General features: G+C 44.2%; 3 protein-coding genes across 3 annotated transcripts in view; 2 read left to right on the top strand and 1 right to left on the bottom strand.

Moving 5' to 3' along the window:
• The window catches only part of Ak6 (adenylate kinase isoenzyme 6), a 97,364-nt gene that overhangs the window by 12,685 nt on the left and 66,066 nt on the right, over window positions 1-18,613 (bottom strand). The window lies entirely within an intron of this gene.
• On the top strand, window positions 122-8,254 carry LOC139821856 (uncharacterized). Its single transcript, XM_071793219.1, has 4 exons — window positions 122-705; window positions 1,587-1,982; window positions 2,150-2,233; window positions 2,833-8,254. The coding sequence occupies exons 1-4, from the start codon at window positions 688-690 to the stop codon at window positions 4,846-4,848; spliced, it is 2,514 nt and encodes an 837-aa protein (XP_071649320.1). The 5' UTR covers window positions 122-687; the 3' UTR covers window positions 4,849-8,254.
• Window positions 9,936-18,613, top strand: part of Stum (mechanosensory transduction mediator stumble) — a 28,998-nt gene continuing 20,320 nt past the window's right edge. The window contains exon 1 of the mRNA XM_071793208.1: window positions 9,936-10,244. The gene's annotated coding sequence lies outside the window, so the exon portion shown is untranslated. The remainder of the gene's footprint in view (window positions 10,245-18,613) is intronic.

The following is an 18,613-nucleotide window of genomic DNA, read 5'->3' as shown; positions in this document are numbered from 1 at the left end:
TTTGCCGTGAGCGATAAGTTGATCGATGATTAACTTACAAACTTATATTATTTTGTTAACACGGGCAGAATATTAATTTTTTGTTACTTGACATGGAAAGAAAGATTAAATTTGACGTTGTAAAGCTAGAAATTTTATTGTAAGCCATCGCGCCGGTTGAATTAACCGTCGATTAAATTAACCGAGGCTTGATCGAGGTCCCCCTTGCTGTCTCGGGGCGCACTCCTGGATCCCGGAGCTCGGGCCGCGGGCCCGAGACTCGACGCGGCACGGCACTGATCTGGAGACGTTCGTGCTGGCTCGTGCCGTGCCGACAAAGACGGCGGGCAGGTGGAGGTGACGACCGCGGACGACGAGCGGCCCTGTCATCGCGATAACGGAAAGAAAGGAAAAAAAACCGAGGGAATGTACGGAACGTACTTTGTTTGCGCCGTGAGTTATTCTTCCCGCGCGCGCGGCCGTGCACGCGCGCGCTATTAAACGCTGCCGTCGGACGCCGCGCGACGACGGCCCCTCGGGGGCCCCTGCCGCCTGTCAGTCCTGTCACCGCTGCACTCACGTTGACTCACGGTCGCGGACGCCGAGGGAAGGAAAGGGTTATGAGGCGCCAACGGCACCGCAGTGGTCGCGCCGTCAGACGATATTTTTGCATTATTACCGACTCCGTTTCCAGCGCGGCGGGCCACCATGGCGGAGAAGTGCAAGGTACGTGTCCGCGGGTCACAGGAATTCCCGCCGACGGCTGGCGGCTGGTCGGGAGACGGAGACTGCCAACGTGGCGACGACGGACAGCTGACCGCGGACGGACGGCCTCGATCCGGAGGAATCTCCCTCTCGGATAAACAACGGGGACGTTATTCTCGCTGACCCTGGACGATCGCGAACCCTCCGACGCACGATCCGCTCGGTCTCCCGCGAGTGAGATTTATCGACGCGATTTATTACATACGTGCACACGTGTGCCACGCGTGATCGCTCATCGCTCGTCGCGAAACGCGTCTCCCTGGGAGAGCGCGTGAATCTCCGCGATTCTTCGCGTATCTTTCGCCCGTCTGCCTCGCGAGAGGATGATTCACGTTCTCTCGTACATTTTATTCGAAAGCGTATGAAATAGATAAAAGGCACGAATGAAGTTATATAAGTGTCATATTTTGTTTGATTTGAAGTCATTTTTTAACAATTTCCGTTGATTTATGTATAACGTAATTAAATGGGAGTAGTAGCTGACTCTTGTCGATTGAATTTGAATGACAATGTAATTGAATGGTGATTTGATTTATGATGTGACTGTCTCTTTCAATATAGGATCTTTGTTTGTATGCATATTGTAACCACGTCACCTATTTGTAGGCAATAACATGCCTAACACAAATTGAGTCTTGTTTGCCCATTAATAACCTTGTTATTAAACAATGGATCTGTTTTCCGTCGCTGAACTGGCTGTACTAGGTTCAGACTTTATCTATTTTTTCTTTCAATACGGAGTGAAAAAGATAAAAACTGGCCGAACTGGTGCAGCCAGTTCAACAATGTAAAACAGGACCCAATGATCGCATACTTGTGGACTTATCAATTGATATCAACAGGAATGCGGCTGTAAGTGTAACACTTGCAGCCAGGACAATCAGCAGCACTGTGACATGCATCTGCACGCGGAGATAGAGAACCTGCGCCAACGACTGCTCGAGAGGGACAGCCACATTGTGACGATGGAGACGCAGTTTTTAAACGAGGCCGACAAGTTTCCGAACGGGGAACTGGCCTCCATGAAGGAGGAGCTGCTGATATGGCAGGAGAAGTATTCGCGCTTGCACGAAGCGCACAAGAGGGTTCAGAAGGTCAATCAAAATCTGGAGGACAAGCTGCTGCGGATAGTGGACAAATGCGAGACGGAGAAGAGTGCCTTCACGAAGGACATAGCGACTCTGTCTCATAGATTAGCCGATGCGAATTACACGATACATCGATTAACTCAAGATAATGTAAGTGCTCCATTTTCATATGTATTATAGAATATTTACATTTCTTTAAATTCTTTTATTTGATATTTCTTTTGCTAAGCTTCATTTTATAAATAAAGAGATTACTTACACAGTTAATTTATATCTACATATATTTCACTTGAAAACTATTCTTGTTTCTCTTTTAGGAAAAATGTAGAAACGACGTTAGTTTGGCTATCCAATTGCTGCAATGCAAACCTTCCAACTTCGTGGGTCAGAAATATGATTCGGTAAGGTGCCGTTTTGTCATATATAAATTTCATACTACCATTTACTTAAAAATTATATTGTGACAACTCTTTTTCTCGTTTACTTATCACATATTTCACTTTAGTGAATTTTATGCGTTGGTATTATTGAACTTAAATGTTACAATGACATTTTTACTCGTATTTATATAACGCGTTAGTGTCTTATTTTTATTTTACGCACCAACAATGTTATACATGCGCGCGCATAAATCTCTATGTTGTTTATATTTACATCTTTTGCGAGTATGATGAAGCAAGGGATAGAAACAAGTGCAATATAGAAACTTGATACTTCTTTAATAAAACTGAATATCTATAAATGAGAGAGAGAGACATAAGTATCTATAAATTTGTTTAGAAATTATAATGATGTGGCAGACGTTTAGGTAATTTACATAATTTGTATTTAAAAAGACATTATTTATTATGAGTTTTACTTAGAAATACCTTTCTTAACTTAGCATAGGCAATTTGGTGTCTCTTTAGTAGCATTTAAAAGCATAATAGGTATGCGCTTGTTATTAGCATCTAAAATAAAGATAAGAAGTTTCAAGACCACCGTTGTTTTATTATTGCAGCTGCCTTCTGAGGTGCAGGCTAAAGTGCGAACGTACGTCGCGCAGAAGCGATGTTCCGCGCCGGACACGACGCAGCCAGATGTGAAGAGCATCACCGTGCCGATATCCACGTTTCCGCCGACAGCGATGGTGTACAATATCACTAAGCCTACGGTGGAAAAACACAGTGACGACGATAGCGACGATAGCAAACCACCGATGGACATCGTGTCGGCGGCAATTATGGCGAAGGTCCTGGAAGACCGTGAGAAGGAGAGAATCTTCGCCAAGCATTGCGACACATGCACATGTCACAGAAGCATCCTCACGGTAGACACGGAGACGCAAACGTTCGTGCCTGATACGTTCCCTATCTCCGAGAATTATACGTACAGCTTCGAAAAACAAGGAGGAAAGGAAGGTACGCCGAATGATGAGAAGTATCAAAGCAAAGATAAATTCCAATCGAACCTCACGACGCATGCGGTCTTCTACGAAATCAACGAGAACGGCAACAAGATCCGCCATCACATGAACGGCGATTACGTTAAATACGCCTCGCATGTTCCGTGTATCAAAGACAAGTTCGTCGGTAGGAGTGGTAGAAACGGGCAGGACTACACGATGGAAGAGAACGGCGTCATTATGAGAGCCAGTTTAAACAAAAAGAACTCGTCCCAGAATCACGAAAACAAGCATTCATCGTTCTCGAGATTAAATGATCTTAATAGAATAAACGTTGACAAGGCATCCAAGCCACTCAAGGTCAATAAATGCGATTCTCCGCTCGATAATAGATCTGCAAAATATTTCAACAAGAGTGAGAGGAATTACTTCGAACCTTTTGGTACTGATTGTTTGGCGCTTGGGGACAATCGGCTCTCCGACAAGCAGATGCACATCGACATTATTAATGACAGGTTGTGGAAGAACGAGTGGACGAAGTCGAAGTCCGAGACAGACCCTTCGAGGGAGAACAGGGGCAAGGCGAATCGCGGCATCGAGCTCGATATCATCAACGATCGCGATTGGAAGAATGACAGATCAGCGGAGCGACAAAATGCGCGGAACGCCGCGCAATTCACCTTAATCGAGGTCAAGAGTCCGGACAGCAACGCGGCGAATCACAATGACGGCAGTCAGACGGAGGTAACGACCAGTCCGAGCTTCAGCAGCGACAGCATGGTCATCTCAAGTTCCGATCCGTCCAGCAGTTGCAGCGACGTCGCGCAATCGTTGACCGGTGGTGCCTTCAATTTGAGCGCCAAGTCCAACTCGAATCAGAGTCGCGTGATCGGACCGCGGAACTGCCTGGTCCGGGTCACGCCTGGCTCCAAGAACATTCTGCTGGACAATGCCGGCCATTACAAGACCGTATTGTACAGCAGTGGCAACGGCAGCGGCGGCGGTGGTAAAGCTAACACCGCTTTGGTACATGCGAAGAAGACGTCTCGTGCTGGTTCCGAGCGCTCAACCGGCAGCGAGGACAATTCGCCACCGCCGGCGTTACTGCAGGACAATCAATTGCAACGAGTGGCCGAATGGGTACAGTCGTCGATGTGCGTGGAGAATTCCGCGTCGCATGATAGCAATAAGATCAAGTGTGTGGAGAACGCTGCGAATGACAATTCGTCATCCGTGTATCCGAAGAATTCTCTTGTAAAGCGCAAGCCCACGCAGCACGACGGAGGTTTGGCTCGCAACGTTCGAGACACGCCGAAAAATCGGGATTACAGCGATGTAAATAATCAGCCCATTGATATTAATATCTTGTCTGAGTGTATAGACGAGAGCGAAAATCTCATAACATTCGAGGACGAGCATTTGCTGAAGGATCTTCGCAAGGATATGGATTACGAGGTGAAGATCACGAAGGAGATGGAGGAGACGTATCTGAAGCTAGCGGCGAGCCTGGACCCGGTAACATTGAGCCTATCAAGTGCCAGCAATGCTGAATTGACGATCGAGAAGTACAGGAAGGATCACAAGAGGCTTCACACGCAGAGAATTCAAGATAAGGCGGGATCAAAAGCTTAACGTGTATCTCAGCGAATTCTTCGAAGACAATTGACTATATCAAGCAGGGAGTTCCTTCAAAGATATAACAGAGCGTTATTTTTTGTAACTATATTAAAGTAAGGCTGTACCAACACGAGTAGCATAGGGAAAAGAATGTCCTACGCGTCACTGCAAGTAAATCGGTTTTGTTTGCGTTCGTGAGCGAGATCCGTAGGGTTGATTTTAAAGCGAGGGAAATTTAACTGAAGGTAAAATTAAATGCAACACGGTAGTCTGGTTGTAACGTCAATATTACGTAATTAATAATTTACTGGAACTTTGGATCAACGACATTGAGTCACGCAGAAAATTGTCGTTATTTTAAGACATGATTGCGTCTTATCAACAATCTTTTTCGCAGTCACGTAAACAAGAATGTTAAATCGCAAAGTTGATTTCCGATTCTCTGCGTTTATTTGCCTGTGTAATCTTCCTCACATGCTTCTCTCTTTGGCATATTAGCTAATAATTAATCATTTTCGTAATGTACATAAGTATATATATGTATAATTTTATCAGCTTAAAGTTTAAGGCATATTTATTTTAGCAAATACTAATATTAATTTATTCCATCTTGTGTTAAGCTAAATAATCTCTAGAGTTACAAATAAAGCAAATATTTGTAACGAAATATTTGAGAGCAATTATAGAAAATGATAAAAAACGTGCCGTGTTGCAATAAGATTTACTGGACATTAAACGCGTATTAATTTTACTTATACAAGAATTATACAGTCAGTGAATGTAATTAATCATTTAATTTTATGACGAAAATATGAATAGTTAACGTGCATATATATTTTTCCCCCAGTTTTTTGCAACGTTGTCGTGAACACACGCGCGATTAAAACTATAGAAACGACAATATTACGATTAACTTACGACACACCCGGAGAATATTATATTCCCGCAGACATTACTTTACGAAGTCCATCGTGTTAATTTCATCTCATGATGTATTAAGTATCCACGTTTATGTCATACCAAAGCTAGGCCAATTGCGATAAGGACACTTTAATCCTTTGAGCCCAGAATTATTCTCGCTGTCCCCCGGCGCAAACGTAAACGCTAAATAATTAAGATAAGCAATTCCCTAGTATACTCAGCTTTTATATAACGTCGCAGCAAGATCTCTCGCGCCGCTGCGCTATGGACGGTATTAGGGCTCAAAGGATTAAACGGCCATTTAGTTTTAGCCCGTTTATCGATGCCACGGGGAAGCATAATTTGGCAATTTACCGCCGTATTACCGATGCCCGTAATTTCGTTAAATCCGGGCGGTAACGTGAGCCGTTTTACGCAGAAGTTAGGTTCGCATTGAGATTATTATAAGAGAAGAGTAATCGCATATAGTTTTATAAAGTGACTCTCTAGGCTCAAAGAGATTTGTTACTTCGCGTAAATTTAATTTAGACTGATTTGTACAGCGGAGAGTCGCTTTCGAGCGCTTCAGTAACTTCAGTAATCGTAGCCTCGCCGATGCTTATCGCGTCTCGCTCGACAAAAATGTTTTACATTAGTTCAATGAAAACTTTCGCCTGATTTAACGATGGTCTAAGCTCGTTGTTCCGCTTGCGCGCTACTTGCGGATACCGTAATCGTACTTCGTTGCGACATTCGCACAGCTGACAACCTAGTTTTCAATTCTACGGGCAACTAGCTCTGATTATCTCGTTCTTCCCTCGTTATGATCTCACTCATAATACAAATAGAGGAATGAAATTTAGTTTGGAGAACTAGAAAATTCTATTTATAACTAAATGAATTTCTATCGATTCGTCTGTCTTCTCACTTGAGGGGAATGAAGAAGAAAATGGTGCTACTAGATGGATCGGATATAGAAAATCGCCGAGAGCCCGGGAATTCTCAATTTCTCATCCTCGAAGATTTATCAGAGAAGGCAACGGAAAGCCACTCTGGTTATTGCTTCTCAGAATATCGCTGTAGATCGAAACCTAAAGCAAAAAGGTCTCGTGTCCCAGGGCAGCCCTTTGGTGGGCAAGTCACATATAGTCACAGAATAATTCTCCAAGTGATCGCCAACGGAGAGGGGCCTGAAGAAAAAGAAGAAGAAGGACCTCGAAGTCGGCCCTTCGGCAATATCGATTTCCGGCGAATCGCATGGATTAGTGGCTACGTTGCTGAATGACCCAGAGTTTACCGCACACCGACGATCGAGGGCGAGCGAATTCGCAATTCTTTCAGTATTAGTCGAATACGCGCCGACGACCAAGGGCGTAACTGCGTTTACGGAAAAGTACGCAGATACAAAGTGTGTGACAATATATACCTCATGGCTTCTCAAGCACCGCGCAATACTAACTCGCAACTCCTTTTTTGTAAACGTAAATTAAAGGGTCGCGCGAGCCACCGGGAGAGACGTGCGTCGCGACGCGAAAGCCCCGAGATCACGAATGCGGGTAGTCAGAAACAGTAGTCGATAGCGCGTCACACGTGAAGAAGATACGTTTCTTCCATATTTCATACCTTTCGTCAGTCGTTCCCCGCACATGTGATCAATTAAAAAAACGCGTAAATAGCGATCAAATTAACGGAGTGCGAAATTCACCCTCGTCTTACCGTTCCCATCGTTAACGGTATCAGCGAGAATCTATATTTCCTTGATCGACTATCTTAGTCTAACGATACACATCGTTAATTTTCGAACGTCTCTTAAAGCTCTACAAACACCCTCTTCCTAAGAAACTCCTTTGCAGAGCCGCGAATGTTTTATAAAAATCTTGTTTTATATGTAAAATTTTTGAATTTAGAACAATTTGGAATAATATAAAGAAATATGTGTTTGTTCCGCCAATGATAATTAACAAAAGGTGCATAATTCGGAATAATTCGGATATATTGTTTCTCAGAAATTAAGGCAATTCGAGATTAGAAAGAAACTTTCTTCGAGCGTGGCTTGATTTGTCGCGCTCGGCATTATTACGTTGCGTTTGTGAAATTCCATTCAAATTAATCAGACCTGCAATTACCGATCCTTGACGCGATACCGACGCCCGATTCCCAAAGTGTGTGAGAACGACTGGCGTTAATTAACGTGCGCGCTAATCGCTTTTGCGCGTCCCGATCGTCTCTGACGTAGGATCGTGGGACTCCTCGCGTAAGCAATTCGTATATGTGTACGATCCCCGGAGATCGTAGATAAGAAGGATCGGCGGTTCCCGAAACTCGAATCGGTTGGACCGCGTGATCTCCAACGCGAGAAAACGCGAGTCGGTCATCGCAATAAAATAATCCGTGTACGACAGCCGTACCATTTACTCATACAGTCGAATGTATCATATTCAACGTGGCGATGATTATCTCACGTAAGCTCTGTAAATATATATATATACATATATATAAATAAAATATATTTAAAAAACTATGCGTGTCAACGTCGTTGAAAATTTGTATTTAACGCGCGTCCTCGCATCTCTCTCCGATTTTGCAGCTTCCAAGTCGCATATGGGAACGCTTATAATTTATATTCCGTTTATATATTCTAATCTCAGATACTCGGAAACTCTAATTTTATGTCAGTTTTGCTCCGAGTACTATTGTCTTCAGAAGTTTCCGTTTTAAAGCTGACTTTTTAAAGATTCACGTTGCTCAAAGTCAATTTCTGAGAATTTTCGAGGCCCGGAACGTCTAAAGGAGATATATATGTGTTCCCGAAACTTTTCTGGTCCTCGAACGTTCGATTTCGGCGTTGCTCGCGTATGAGGAACAGTCGGCGCGGCGTTGATGATGACATAAGCGAGGCGGTGCGGATCCCGCGTATTAGGCCGTGCCCAGCTTTGTTCAATCAAGCTAATGTTCCAATAATTCGGGGCCAACCGCTTAATGAATGAACGAATAGCCTCGACTGAGAGGTTCGATTATAAACGCGACGGGTTACATATCATGCTGCGGCGTATTCCGGCGCTGCCTGGCCGCGCTCTTGGCAAGGTCTGCGCAGCCCCGGAGGCCGAGGGCGAGGGCGAAAGGGTGGTGGAGAACACGTGGGTGGACGTGCAAAAACGTAGGTGTTGCGTGCAACACTCGCGCGAGAGTTCTCTCCTCTTTCTCTTTCTCTTTTTCATTGTAAAATTATCGTTGCATTTTCGGAATTTCTGTATAATTTATAACGTCTACTGGCATTTCTTCCGAGAGTTCTGGAATTCCTGACGCATTCTATAAAAGCATTCTGGGACGATTAAATGTAAAAGATAACGGTCCGAATATACGGGATGCTAAAGAGAGCTTCGTGTTATACAAAGACTGCATTTTCGTCAGGATCTGGTTTTCTTTTTTGAAGCGCTTTTCAGAATTCCCAACTGAAAAATTTTTAAAGCGTGGAAATTGGAAAGTTTTCATACAAATTGCAGGAATTCCAATTTGACTGAAATTACAAGACTTTGATTCTGTAAGATATAATTTTTTCGTGAACCATTCGTGTCACAAAGTATTTCTGCTTCGTTCATATGCAGAATGCTGCAGAATTGAAACAATGATCTTTGTGAAAAATCTTTTATCAATGAAAAAGAATATTCGATAATTTTCGAAGTGATAATCCGTTGAAAAAAAAGTATTTTTTCGCAAACTGAGGCAAGAAAGAAGCGAATCTAACGGAACGTAGTCCATCCGACCGCGCTCGAGATCTTTGAAGAGACTCACGGAAAAGAAGAAAAGAACACGCTCTATCGCGACGATAAGGGCCCGGACATACACTTTTTCGTAAACAGTAACAGTAAAGTTTTGACCACGCGCGTTGCTTGAATCTGGAACGGCCGTACGTTCCCGAATCGAGCAACGCGCGTGGTCGAAACTTTACTGTTATATACCGTCGCGAAAAAGTGTGTGTCCGAGGCTTAACGCATTTTCACGAGATGCATGCGAGCGTCTATTCCTCGCTTTCTCGCGCCGGGTTTCCCCGCGGGAGACGAGCCGAGAGGCGGCCGCCGGCGGATGAGCGGATCCGCGCGGCTTTCCACGGGTCGGGTGGAGAGAACGCGATCGGGGAACGGCAGAACGCGTGTGTTGGTCAACGCGCCCGCGCCTCCCCGAGTGACCACCTTCGGCGCGTATATCCCGCGGCCGGCGGCCGCTATAAGTCGCGGCGGGCGAACTCGCGCCAGTGAGGACGCGTTCGTGTTCGCGCGAGGACGCGCGGAGCCGAGATTCGAGGCCGAGGCGACGGGCGAGAGAGAGAGAGAGAAAGAGAAAGAGTGTGTGAGGGGGCCACGATCCTTCCCCCGGGCTCCCACAACCCTCGTGCGCGCATCGTGTGCATGCCGCCGTCGCCGCCGCCGCCACCGTCACCACCGCCGTGGGGGTTGCCGCCGTAAATGGTGCCGAGCCCCGCGACCCCGCGACCCCGTCCACCCGCGAGCCAGGTAAGACTGTAAGACGACGTCGCGCGTCGCGACGGCCACCCCCGCGAGTCACGAGGCGCGAGTAGGACGACGGGCCGAGTGGCGGGCCGCTTCTCTCCCTTGTTGCCCTTTGAAAAAAAGTAAAAAACCGCCACTCGACTTCCTACATGTCCTATCCGCTCCGGATGAACTTTTCTGAACGATCCTCCCCCCGGAAGACCCCGCGGAAAGAGGATCAACGCGATTCTCGGCTGGTGAACGCTTTCCCGATAGATTTGCGGAATGACTCTTTGAGAGAGTCACACTCGCAGTGACTGTTGCGTCGGATCTGGAGAACGACCTTTCGTCGATCGATCGCGCGTGATGCGTGCTCGATGACTTCCCTAAGTACGTAGGATGGAGAAACCACGTTTCCGACGACATCCGCGCTGCTTTCCCTCGTTTCCTTTGAGATTTACCAACTGTCGTGAGATTCGTACGCGCGTGTTTTCCAAATGAGCGCGGAACGAATCGCGAATCGGATCGAAGTAGAAAAGAGTAATACGTGCGATTCGTCCGAGTGATGTACGTCGCCTAACGGTGGTGTGTATGCTAATTAATGGCGATAGCGAAACACACGGAAACGTTTGCGTGCGAACTGATGAAAAAAGCGGCGAGAGAATCTATTTCCCTTTTTAATTACACTGTCACAGAACGTGAAACTTGATGGTGAAATTTCACTTTTGTAACAAAGCGACCGTTTCTCGTACTTACCCATCTGTTTGTAATTTCACATTTCTGTCCCCTGATTTTTAACGATTCACGTTTGAATTACCAAGACGTTATTCTGTAACCTCACGTAGAAGAGCAATTAGTAAAATTTGCGAAACAGTTCGCGCCAGTATTTTATTTTGATCCTTGGCAACGGTTACAAAATAATAGTTGCTTTCCATTTACACTCAAGTGATCTGAGTCACTCAGTTATGTGAGTATTTTGTACTCAGGTAGGATATATTATTTTAGTTGCTTTCCCATTTACACCAAAACTCAGATAATTTTCACTTGTGACGTCATAACTCAGTTGAATTCACGTTCCTTTTGCATGCTGGCAAGTGAGATTCAACTGAGTTTTTATCCACAATCGAGACCGTGTGCTTTAATGAATCTAAATAGACTCACATTAAAAGTGAGGCTATGAATCTGTATTGTTATGCGATAGCTTTGTCACCAAAATAAGCAGGTAAGTGTAAAATGACATACTTACCTGAGTATAAAATATTCACATAACTGACAATGAGTGACTATTTGAGTGTAAATGGAAAGCAACTTTTGTATTTCTTTGCTTATTTTGGTGACAAAGCTATTGCATAACAATACAGGTCCATATAGCTTCATTTTAATGTGAGTCTGTTAGATTCATTAAAGCACACGGTCTCGATTGTGGATAAAAACTACTTAGTTGAATCTCACTTGCCAGCATGCGAAAGGAACGTGCATTTAACTGAGTTATGACGTCACAAGTGAGAATTATCTGAGTTTTGATGTAAATGGAAAGCAACTAATAATATCGTTTGCTGAAACAATTCGTAACGTTCACAGAATATTCGACTTTTGGAGATTCATTCCGCAACAAGTTTCGTCTTACGATACAAATATCGGTTTTAGACTGATCGATCGTTCCGATTTTTATCGGCTTGCGTATTTAATCACGGGATTGCCGAACGCGGTAAATTGACAAGATTAATCGTAGGGTAATGAATTAGAGTGTCTGTTAAACGTCAAGCGTATACGAGCACAATTTGTTACTTGAGCGATTTGTTCGCGGCTTCTTAATTCGACTACTTTTTTTCGTTCGCCTTTTCGCAGAGACCGTTCTAAGCGGACTAATGGTGCCCTCGTTTCGAATGTAGTTTCCACGTGTAAAGTACATGTAATTATTGGCGTTCGGCACATCCTAATCGCCGCGGCGAGTTAATTGGCCTTGAGCGATTGAGATCGGCACAGTTTTCCCTCCGCGAGTGCCATAATGAGGGAAAAGAATTCCGCTGAATCAGATTTAAAAAATCGCGTGAATCGCTCCGTTCATTCAGCCGAGGAAAGTCTTACACGCCCCGACCCCGCTTCGCGGTCTATCGTATACGTGAATTCGAATCAGATCGATGTAGGAGGCGGCCGCCCTTGTGTGAACGAAAAATCTTCTTAGGAAAGTATCGATCCTCATGATGCCGGACTGTTTCTCACCTTAACGAGGACGATTCTTCGCCCTTGTTTACGTTGTCAATCGAATCTTCGAGACACATTTACTTATCATTTTATTGATCAGTCCAATTCATTCTAACAAGTCTAGCAAATGTAAACAAAAAGTATATTTTTAACAAGTACATATTTTAACAAGAAACTCGCATAATTTAAGTAACAAGTAAGGATAAATATAATTAGAGATTAAATGAAAGAGCAAGGGGAACGAGGCGAAAGGAACGATTTTTGTCCGCTGAGTCGCTGAAGTTTACGATTTGCGAAGTCGAAGGAGCGACTTGACGTCGAGGCTACGGGGCGCACATTTTAAGATTGCACTGTAAGGCTGCGTTTATCGATGACCACTCGGCCTTGAATATTCTTCAGCGATCATCTTCGAGGCGTAATCGCGACGGTGACTTGCACGCGAGAAGTTCGACGCGCCTGTCCACGCGCGCGCGCTAGGATTTATATTTCGCGAACCTTGGATTATTAGCGCGATGATGCGTCCTTTCGTTTGGACAGAGCGGATATGAAACTGCATTTTACCTTGCGACGCATTAGAATTCGCGCCGGTTTCCGCGAGCAAGGTGCAATTCTTTCGTCACGATGAGGCGAGCAAGAATCGAGCGAAGTTTCGCGAGCCACGCTCTCGTTCCTCTGTCGTATCCTTTCGAAAATCATTCCATTCATCACTGTTGAATTCGTAGTGTCGAATTATATTCAATTTGAGTCGTTTTTAACCATTTCTGTAGGTCGCCACTGCTCTTACTCAACATGTCGTTAATTTAACTAAAACAATATTAACACTGCGCGTTTTTGGAGCACTCACCCAGACATCCTGGGACTTTTAAATCCAAAGGGTTCTTGAAAGCGTTCCTGTGTTACAAAAAAATCTATAAAAAAATTCGTGTATTATCTTTTAAGGTTTCAAAAAGTGATTTCTACAACACTTACACGGGCCGGAACTGTTGCAATTTTTCTTTAAGAGCGCTAAAGCCATTTCCCGTGAGAATCATAAATGAAAAATTGACATAAAGGGCCACAGGGTCCGCGCAGTGTTAATTTAACTAAACCAATGGAGTTAAAAATACTGTTTTGTGTGAAAATAATAAATTTTGACACACATAGTAACAAAATATGAACTTAATTAATTTAAATATCATTCTTTAATATTCAACAGTGATGTAGAGACTATTTTACATGTATCTTCTCTCGGACGCGAGCTTGCGAGCTTAAATTTTCATTCCTATCGCTTGTCACGCTCGCCGGATCGTAGCTCATCCCCGAGATTAGCTGGGATGGGGACCAGCAGCGGCGCTTTCGAAAATCGCACGGCTGATGGATTTGCGAAACCCTCCGAGAGGCTTCGGTTATCTAACACGCGCGTGCACACGCGCGTTTATCGTCGGGGATTCCACGCGAGAAATCGCGCTCTTGCGGGAGGCGCGGTCGAAAAACCGGTACGCCTGGATTTATAGAGCGAGGAATAAGTTCCGGGCGCGGCGTAACGTTCGCGTAATACCCGATCATTTCGAGCAAAACGGTCATTACGATCCTGTATTAATTGCCACACGGCAGACGTATCGTTTCCCTCGGTGCGGACGGTGCGTTGAGACGAGACTTCTCCAGACCGCCCGCCGAGAGCTTCCCTATTTCGAAACAGAGTTTACGTTACGTGCGCCGTATAGTTACGACATTGCGACAACAGGAGCTCGTTAGAGCTAAAAATGCGTAGAATTAGTACCTACTTTACGAGAAAACGTATACTTTAATGCTCTGTACAGAAGCGAAGTGTGCGTGAGTTTTAAAGCAATATTGCAGGATAGAAGAAAGGAGACTTGCAGGTAATTTAAATTTGCGAAATGGTAAAATATCATCAGAAATCATCAGAAAACTGCAGAAATTATAATCATTCCCATTTCGGAAATATTGATCCTTCTAAAATAATCTAATAGAGATATAAAAAGGAAATGCACAAAACTTACAAATTAAAAAAATTGGTGAAAAATAAAAAAAACATAGTTCGCCATTTTTAAAAATGTTGGAAATTATTTCTGAATATCTAAGAAGGGAAAGAAACATTTTTTTACGTAGATTTTTACATAATATAATAAATAAGAGCGAGTGCTTCTTCTTAATTCATAGGTGTGATCGAAGAAATGGCTGAAAAAAATGACCGTTCCGGCTATTTTTGCGTCCAACCAACCGTCAAAGGGTTCCGCGGAAGAATCGATTGTTACGCAAATGTCTCGCTGTCCGGAACCTCCCCGGTCGCTAAACACAGGCGTAAAACCGGGGTCATTGACCCCGCAGGGTACGCGATCTGCATTCTCCGTTCTCCTTCGGGGCGCGGGCCGATTCAACGATCGGCTGTGTGATACGCGCGATTGCAACAGCTGCAGCAGCGGTAAATTCGCGGCCGCTGCGTGTTTGGAAAGCGCGGCAATGACGTGCAGTTTAATTAAGGTATTACGCGACGGATGCTAATTAAGGACGCGGCTCGGCGCGCCTCTTCCTCGACTTGTCGCGGCGAATCGCGCGCGGTTTCGTTACGGCGGACTGTTTCCGCTTTACCGGTCACTAGAACGTGAGAAGAAAAGCTCTGTCATCATGTGTGACGGAAGTAAAGTTGTCGCGCGATACGCTTATAATACCGGAACTCATACTCCGTCGTCGAAGTGAGCGGAGCACGGCCGATTGCTGCGGCAATATTTTGAATAATCTGTCAAATCTCCAAATATAATTGTAGTAATTTGCTTAAAACTGCCCGCAAAATTTACGATAATTAAAACACAGAATAAACGAATGTTCATATTTTCGATCACCGAACAGAATCTTAAGCTTAATAATTTTTGTAAATTTTATATATCCGCCTTTTCGTTTGCTTATTTATTTACTTATTTTTATTAAAAATTCTAAAACTTTTCATATACCTCTAGATCAAATCTAAGCTTGAAAGTTAAGAGCGAACATCGAATAGTTTGAGCATTATCGATTGTTTAAATCATTCGAAAGATAGAGTTGACGATGATGAAACTATTTAGTGATGGCGTTTAAACTATTTAGAATATTTGAGATCTCGATTCAATTTGGACAACCGAGTCAGGTATCCAGTCCTCCATAATTTTCGGATATATTCGTACAACTCGGAAGTTTCACTGCGCTCGCAATCACGATTGGTGGCGGATACTCCGATATAACTTGTTTTACATGCCTCCGCTCGTAATTTACGTTCGCGGCGGCGGTCACTTCTACACGCGCGATGTTCTTATTTAAATTTAAGCGTCGACCTCGTGATCGATTAGGGTATTCAAACAATGACTAAAGGTCAAATTTGCGCGTTACGTAGAGAAGTACGGTATTCAAACAAACTTTATAGGTCGGCCTTTACATTTTGCATTTTAGAGATACGTTTTTCGGACAACGAGTGAGAGTAAACGTTGTAACGATAAGCGATATCACGAGAGAGATAGAGGGAGAGAGAGCTTCGTAAATATACACACAGTACGTTACATGACTGCGTCGTAACTGCGCATCCATTGTGAATCAAAATTATATACGCGCCAACAGAAAGTATCGATATTTATTTTATAAATTTCATTGTGTGATAAAACGAAGGTTTTTACGTCGGTTATCTATCCCGGAAGTACGGACCTGTCCATACTTATGAATGAGACAATCAGCGTGCATTAAATGATAACTGTGCGCACACATGCAATATGAATTTACAAATATGCAACCTGTCGCGCAGAATAAATTAAAGCCACGGAATAAGCCGCAGATGTTGACCTCTGATCTCTTCGTATGTTTAAAGCGGAGTACAATCGCTTGATTTTCATTTCCCGTCGACGTCGTGAAAATAAATTGTTATTCCTATACATTAGGTAATAAGGAGTTAAAGTTGGCCATGCTCGACGACGCCTCAACGCGTTGTTGGATAAAGAAGTGAGGTTTAATTGGGGCGAAAGTTTTTTTATTTCACAATACGATAAAATCAATTTCCGTCTTTCGAAAATCGCCGGCATTAAACGTAAACCGTAAACAGTGTAACGTTAACAATTTCACGTTTCACGATTATTACGATAATTGCGAAGGCAGAAAAATGTGAATGGGATTAAACGTCGGCATCGCGCTCCATTGACAACGAGAAGCATAATTACGGCCGAACGAATTTTTGTACTTCCCTGAATTTTAAATTTCTACTTTCGTTAAATGCGGCGCGTGGCCGAATAACGGATGGAAATCTCAAGTCTCAATTTTTGTAATGATAATGGCGGGCATCTCGTCGTTTTTATTTAATGAGACAATTAGGAACTCTGTCGTGATGGGCGAAAGTATGCACTTAGAGAGATCCGTGTTACTTCTCTCTCTCTTCTCTCTTCCGTCTACCTACTCTACGCCTTCTTCACAGTGCAGTTATTGACGTATGATGGTAATTACGTAGAGTGCACGGCGCGTCGGTGCATAAGCGGATGTGGAGAATTATCGCGAGTTTATTATCGAATCGCGAGATCCACGGGGCAGGCCAGCGAGTGCTTCTACGGAAATGCTGTTCTTCTTCCTGATGACAGCTCAAAATAAAATGTCTTTAATTTGCCTGTATAAAGAAGGAGAGCAAACCGAACGAGGTTTATAGTCGACAATAGTTTATAGTTAGACAAATAGGATTAAATTTGCGGACAGAATCGATAAAGCCGGCGAATAAATGATCGTGCAAAATAAGATATCTTTAATTTATCCGTATATAAAGGAGGAAAGTAAATCGGACCGATGTTCAGTCGAGTTAGACAAATAATAGGATTAAATTGCGGACAGAATCTAAAGCGTAACAGCCGCGGCGAATAAATGTCCGATTCCCGTCCCCGCGATCCTTGCGTAACTGTTTTACACACCCGCGTTTTCGATCCGGGCTCCGAAGGTCGATTCATGCGACCCCAAGCATGCTTCCTATTTACGATTTAAGGGAGTTAATTGCGCGCCTGGAAACCACCTCGCGGTTTTACGATTTACGGCGCATTCATGGCTCGTACACCCGCTCGTCCATTGATTCGTGGGTGAACGACGATTGTAAATCACCCGGTCGCTGTTGTAACGGTGAATTGCGCCTCGGACATTTCCCACTCGTCCCGATCTAGATCGCGAATAAAATACTTGTCGCGGTTGACAGATAGGACGCGTAACTGTTTGTTCGTTGAACAGCCCTTTGAGCATTCTCGTTTACTATGCATCTTTGTGACACTTTGACAGAATAATTGTAATATCTTACAATTTAGACAGAATAATTAAAGCTTGAAAATTATCGTCTTCGAGCGTTCGGCTCGTCACATTTCGATTGGAAATTATCTTTAATCTATCGGCGGAGGGGGGAGGGGTTATCGCGGATCGAGAGCGTTTCGACGACGACGGTCGAATTACCTCGGTGAGCTCTGTCGGATTTGGAAAGTACGAGCGCACGGAACTTCTTTATTACGGCGAGACGCAGCGTTGCGCGACGAGACGAGACGATGCGATGCGATGCGATGCACCGGGCACATCGGGAATGTAGCTCAGCGGTAAGCGTGATGAATTCGCTCAGGCGATCGTCTGCGAGAGCGTGAATAAAGCGTTGTTTCTCGTATCCGCCGTGGATAGCTATACTCTCGTTGCCCGGACACGTGCCAAGCCGCACAGAACGAATGATTATACGCGCCGCATTCGTTAATTGCTGGCCGCGCCGCGAGTCGAGTCGTCTTTCCTTCCTTCCGAGTTTGTGGAGGGAAGAGAAGCGTCCATCAACATCTCGCGAAAAATCGCGTCCGCAATCGAGGATCCGACGGATTTTCCGCGAAAAGTAAATCGCCGGAAACACGAGACGGTAATTATATGGAAATCCAAGCGCCGTATTGATCCGTTCCTCGAGTGTTATCAATATAGCCTGCGTTCGTTTATTCACATTGGCAGCTATTGGGAAAATATAATCTATAATACACGTGTATAATACACGTTATGTGTGTTGTAGATTTTATTTTCTCAATACAGGAGCCAATAGCTCCCAATGTGAAGAAACGAACGCAGGCATAATTTGATGATACCTTGACTGGCGAATGGTTGAGAGAATTGATAGAATTGAAAATAAGGATAGGGTTGATAGAATTGAAAATAACGAACGACGGAAAGTTTGCTTTCGTCGCGAC

This window comes from Temnothorax longispinosus, chromosome 1 (genome assembly GCF_030848805.1).
Source record: "Temnothorax longispinosus isolate EJ_2023e chromosome 1, Tlon_JGU_v1, whole genome shotgun sequence".
Lineage (NCBI taxonomy): Eukaryota > Metazoa > Arthropoda > Insecta > Hymenoptera > Formicidae > Temnothorax > Temnothorax longispinosus.
The sequence above is the reverse complement of the archived record's forward strand: the minus strand, read 5'-3'. Positions and strand labels throughout refer to the sequence as shown.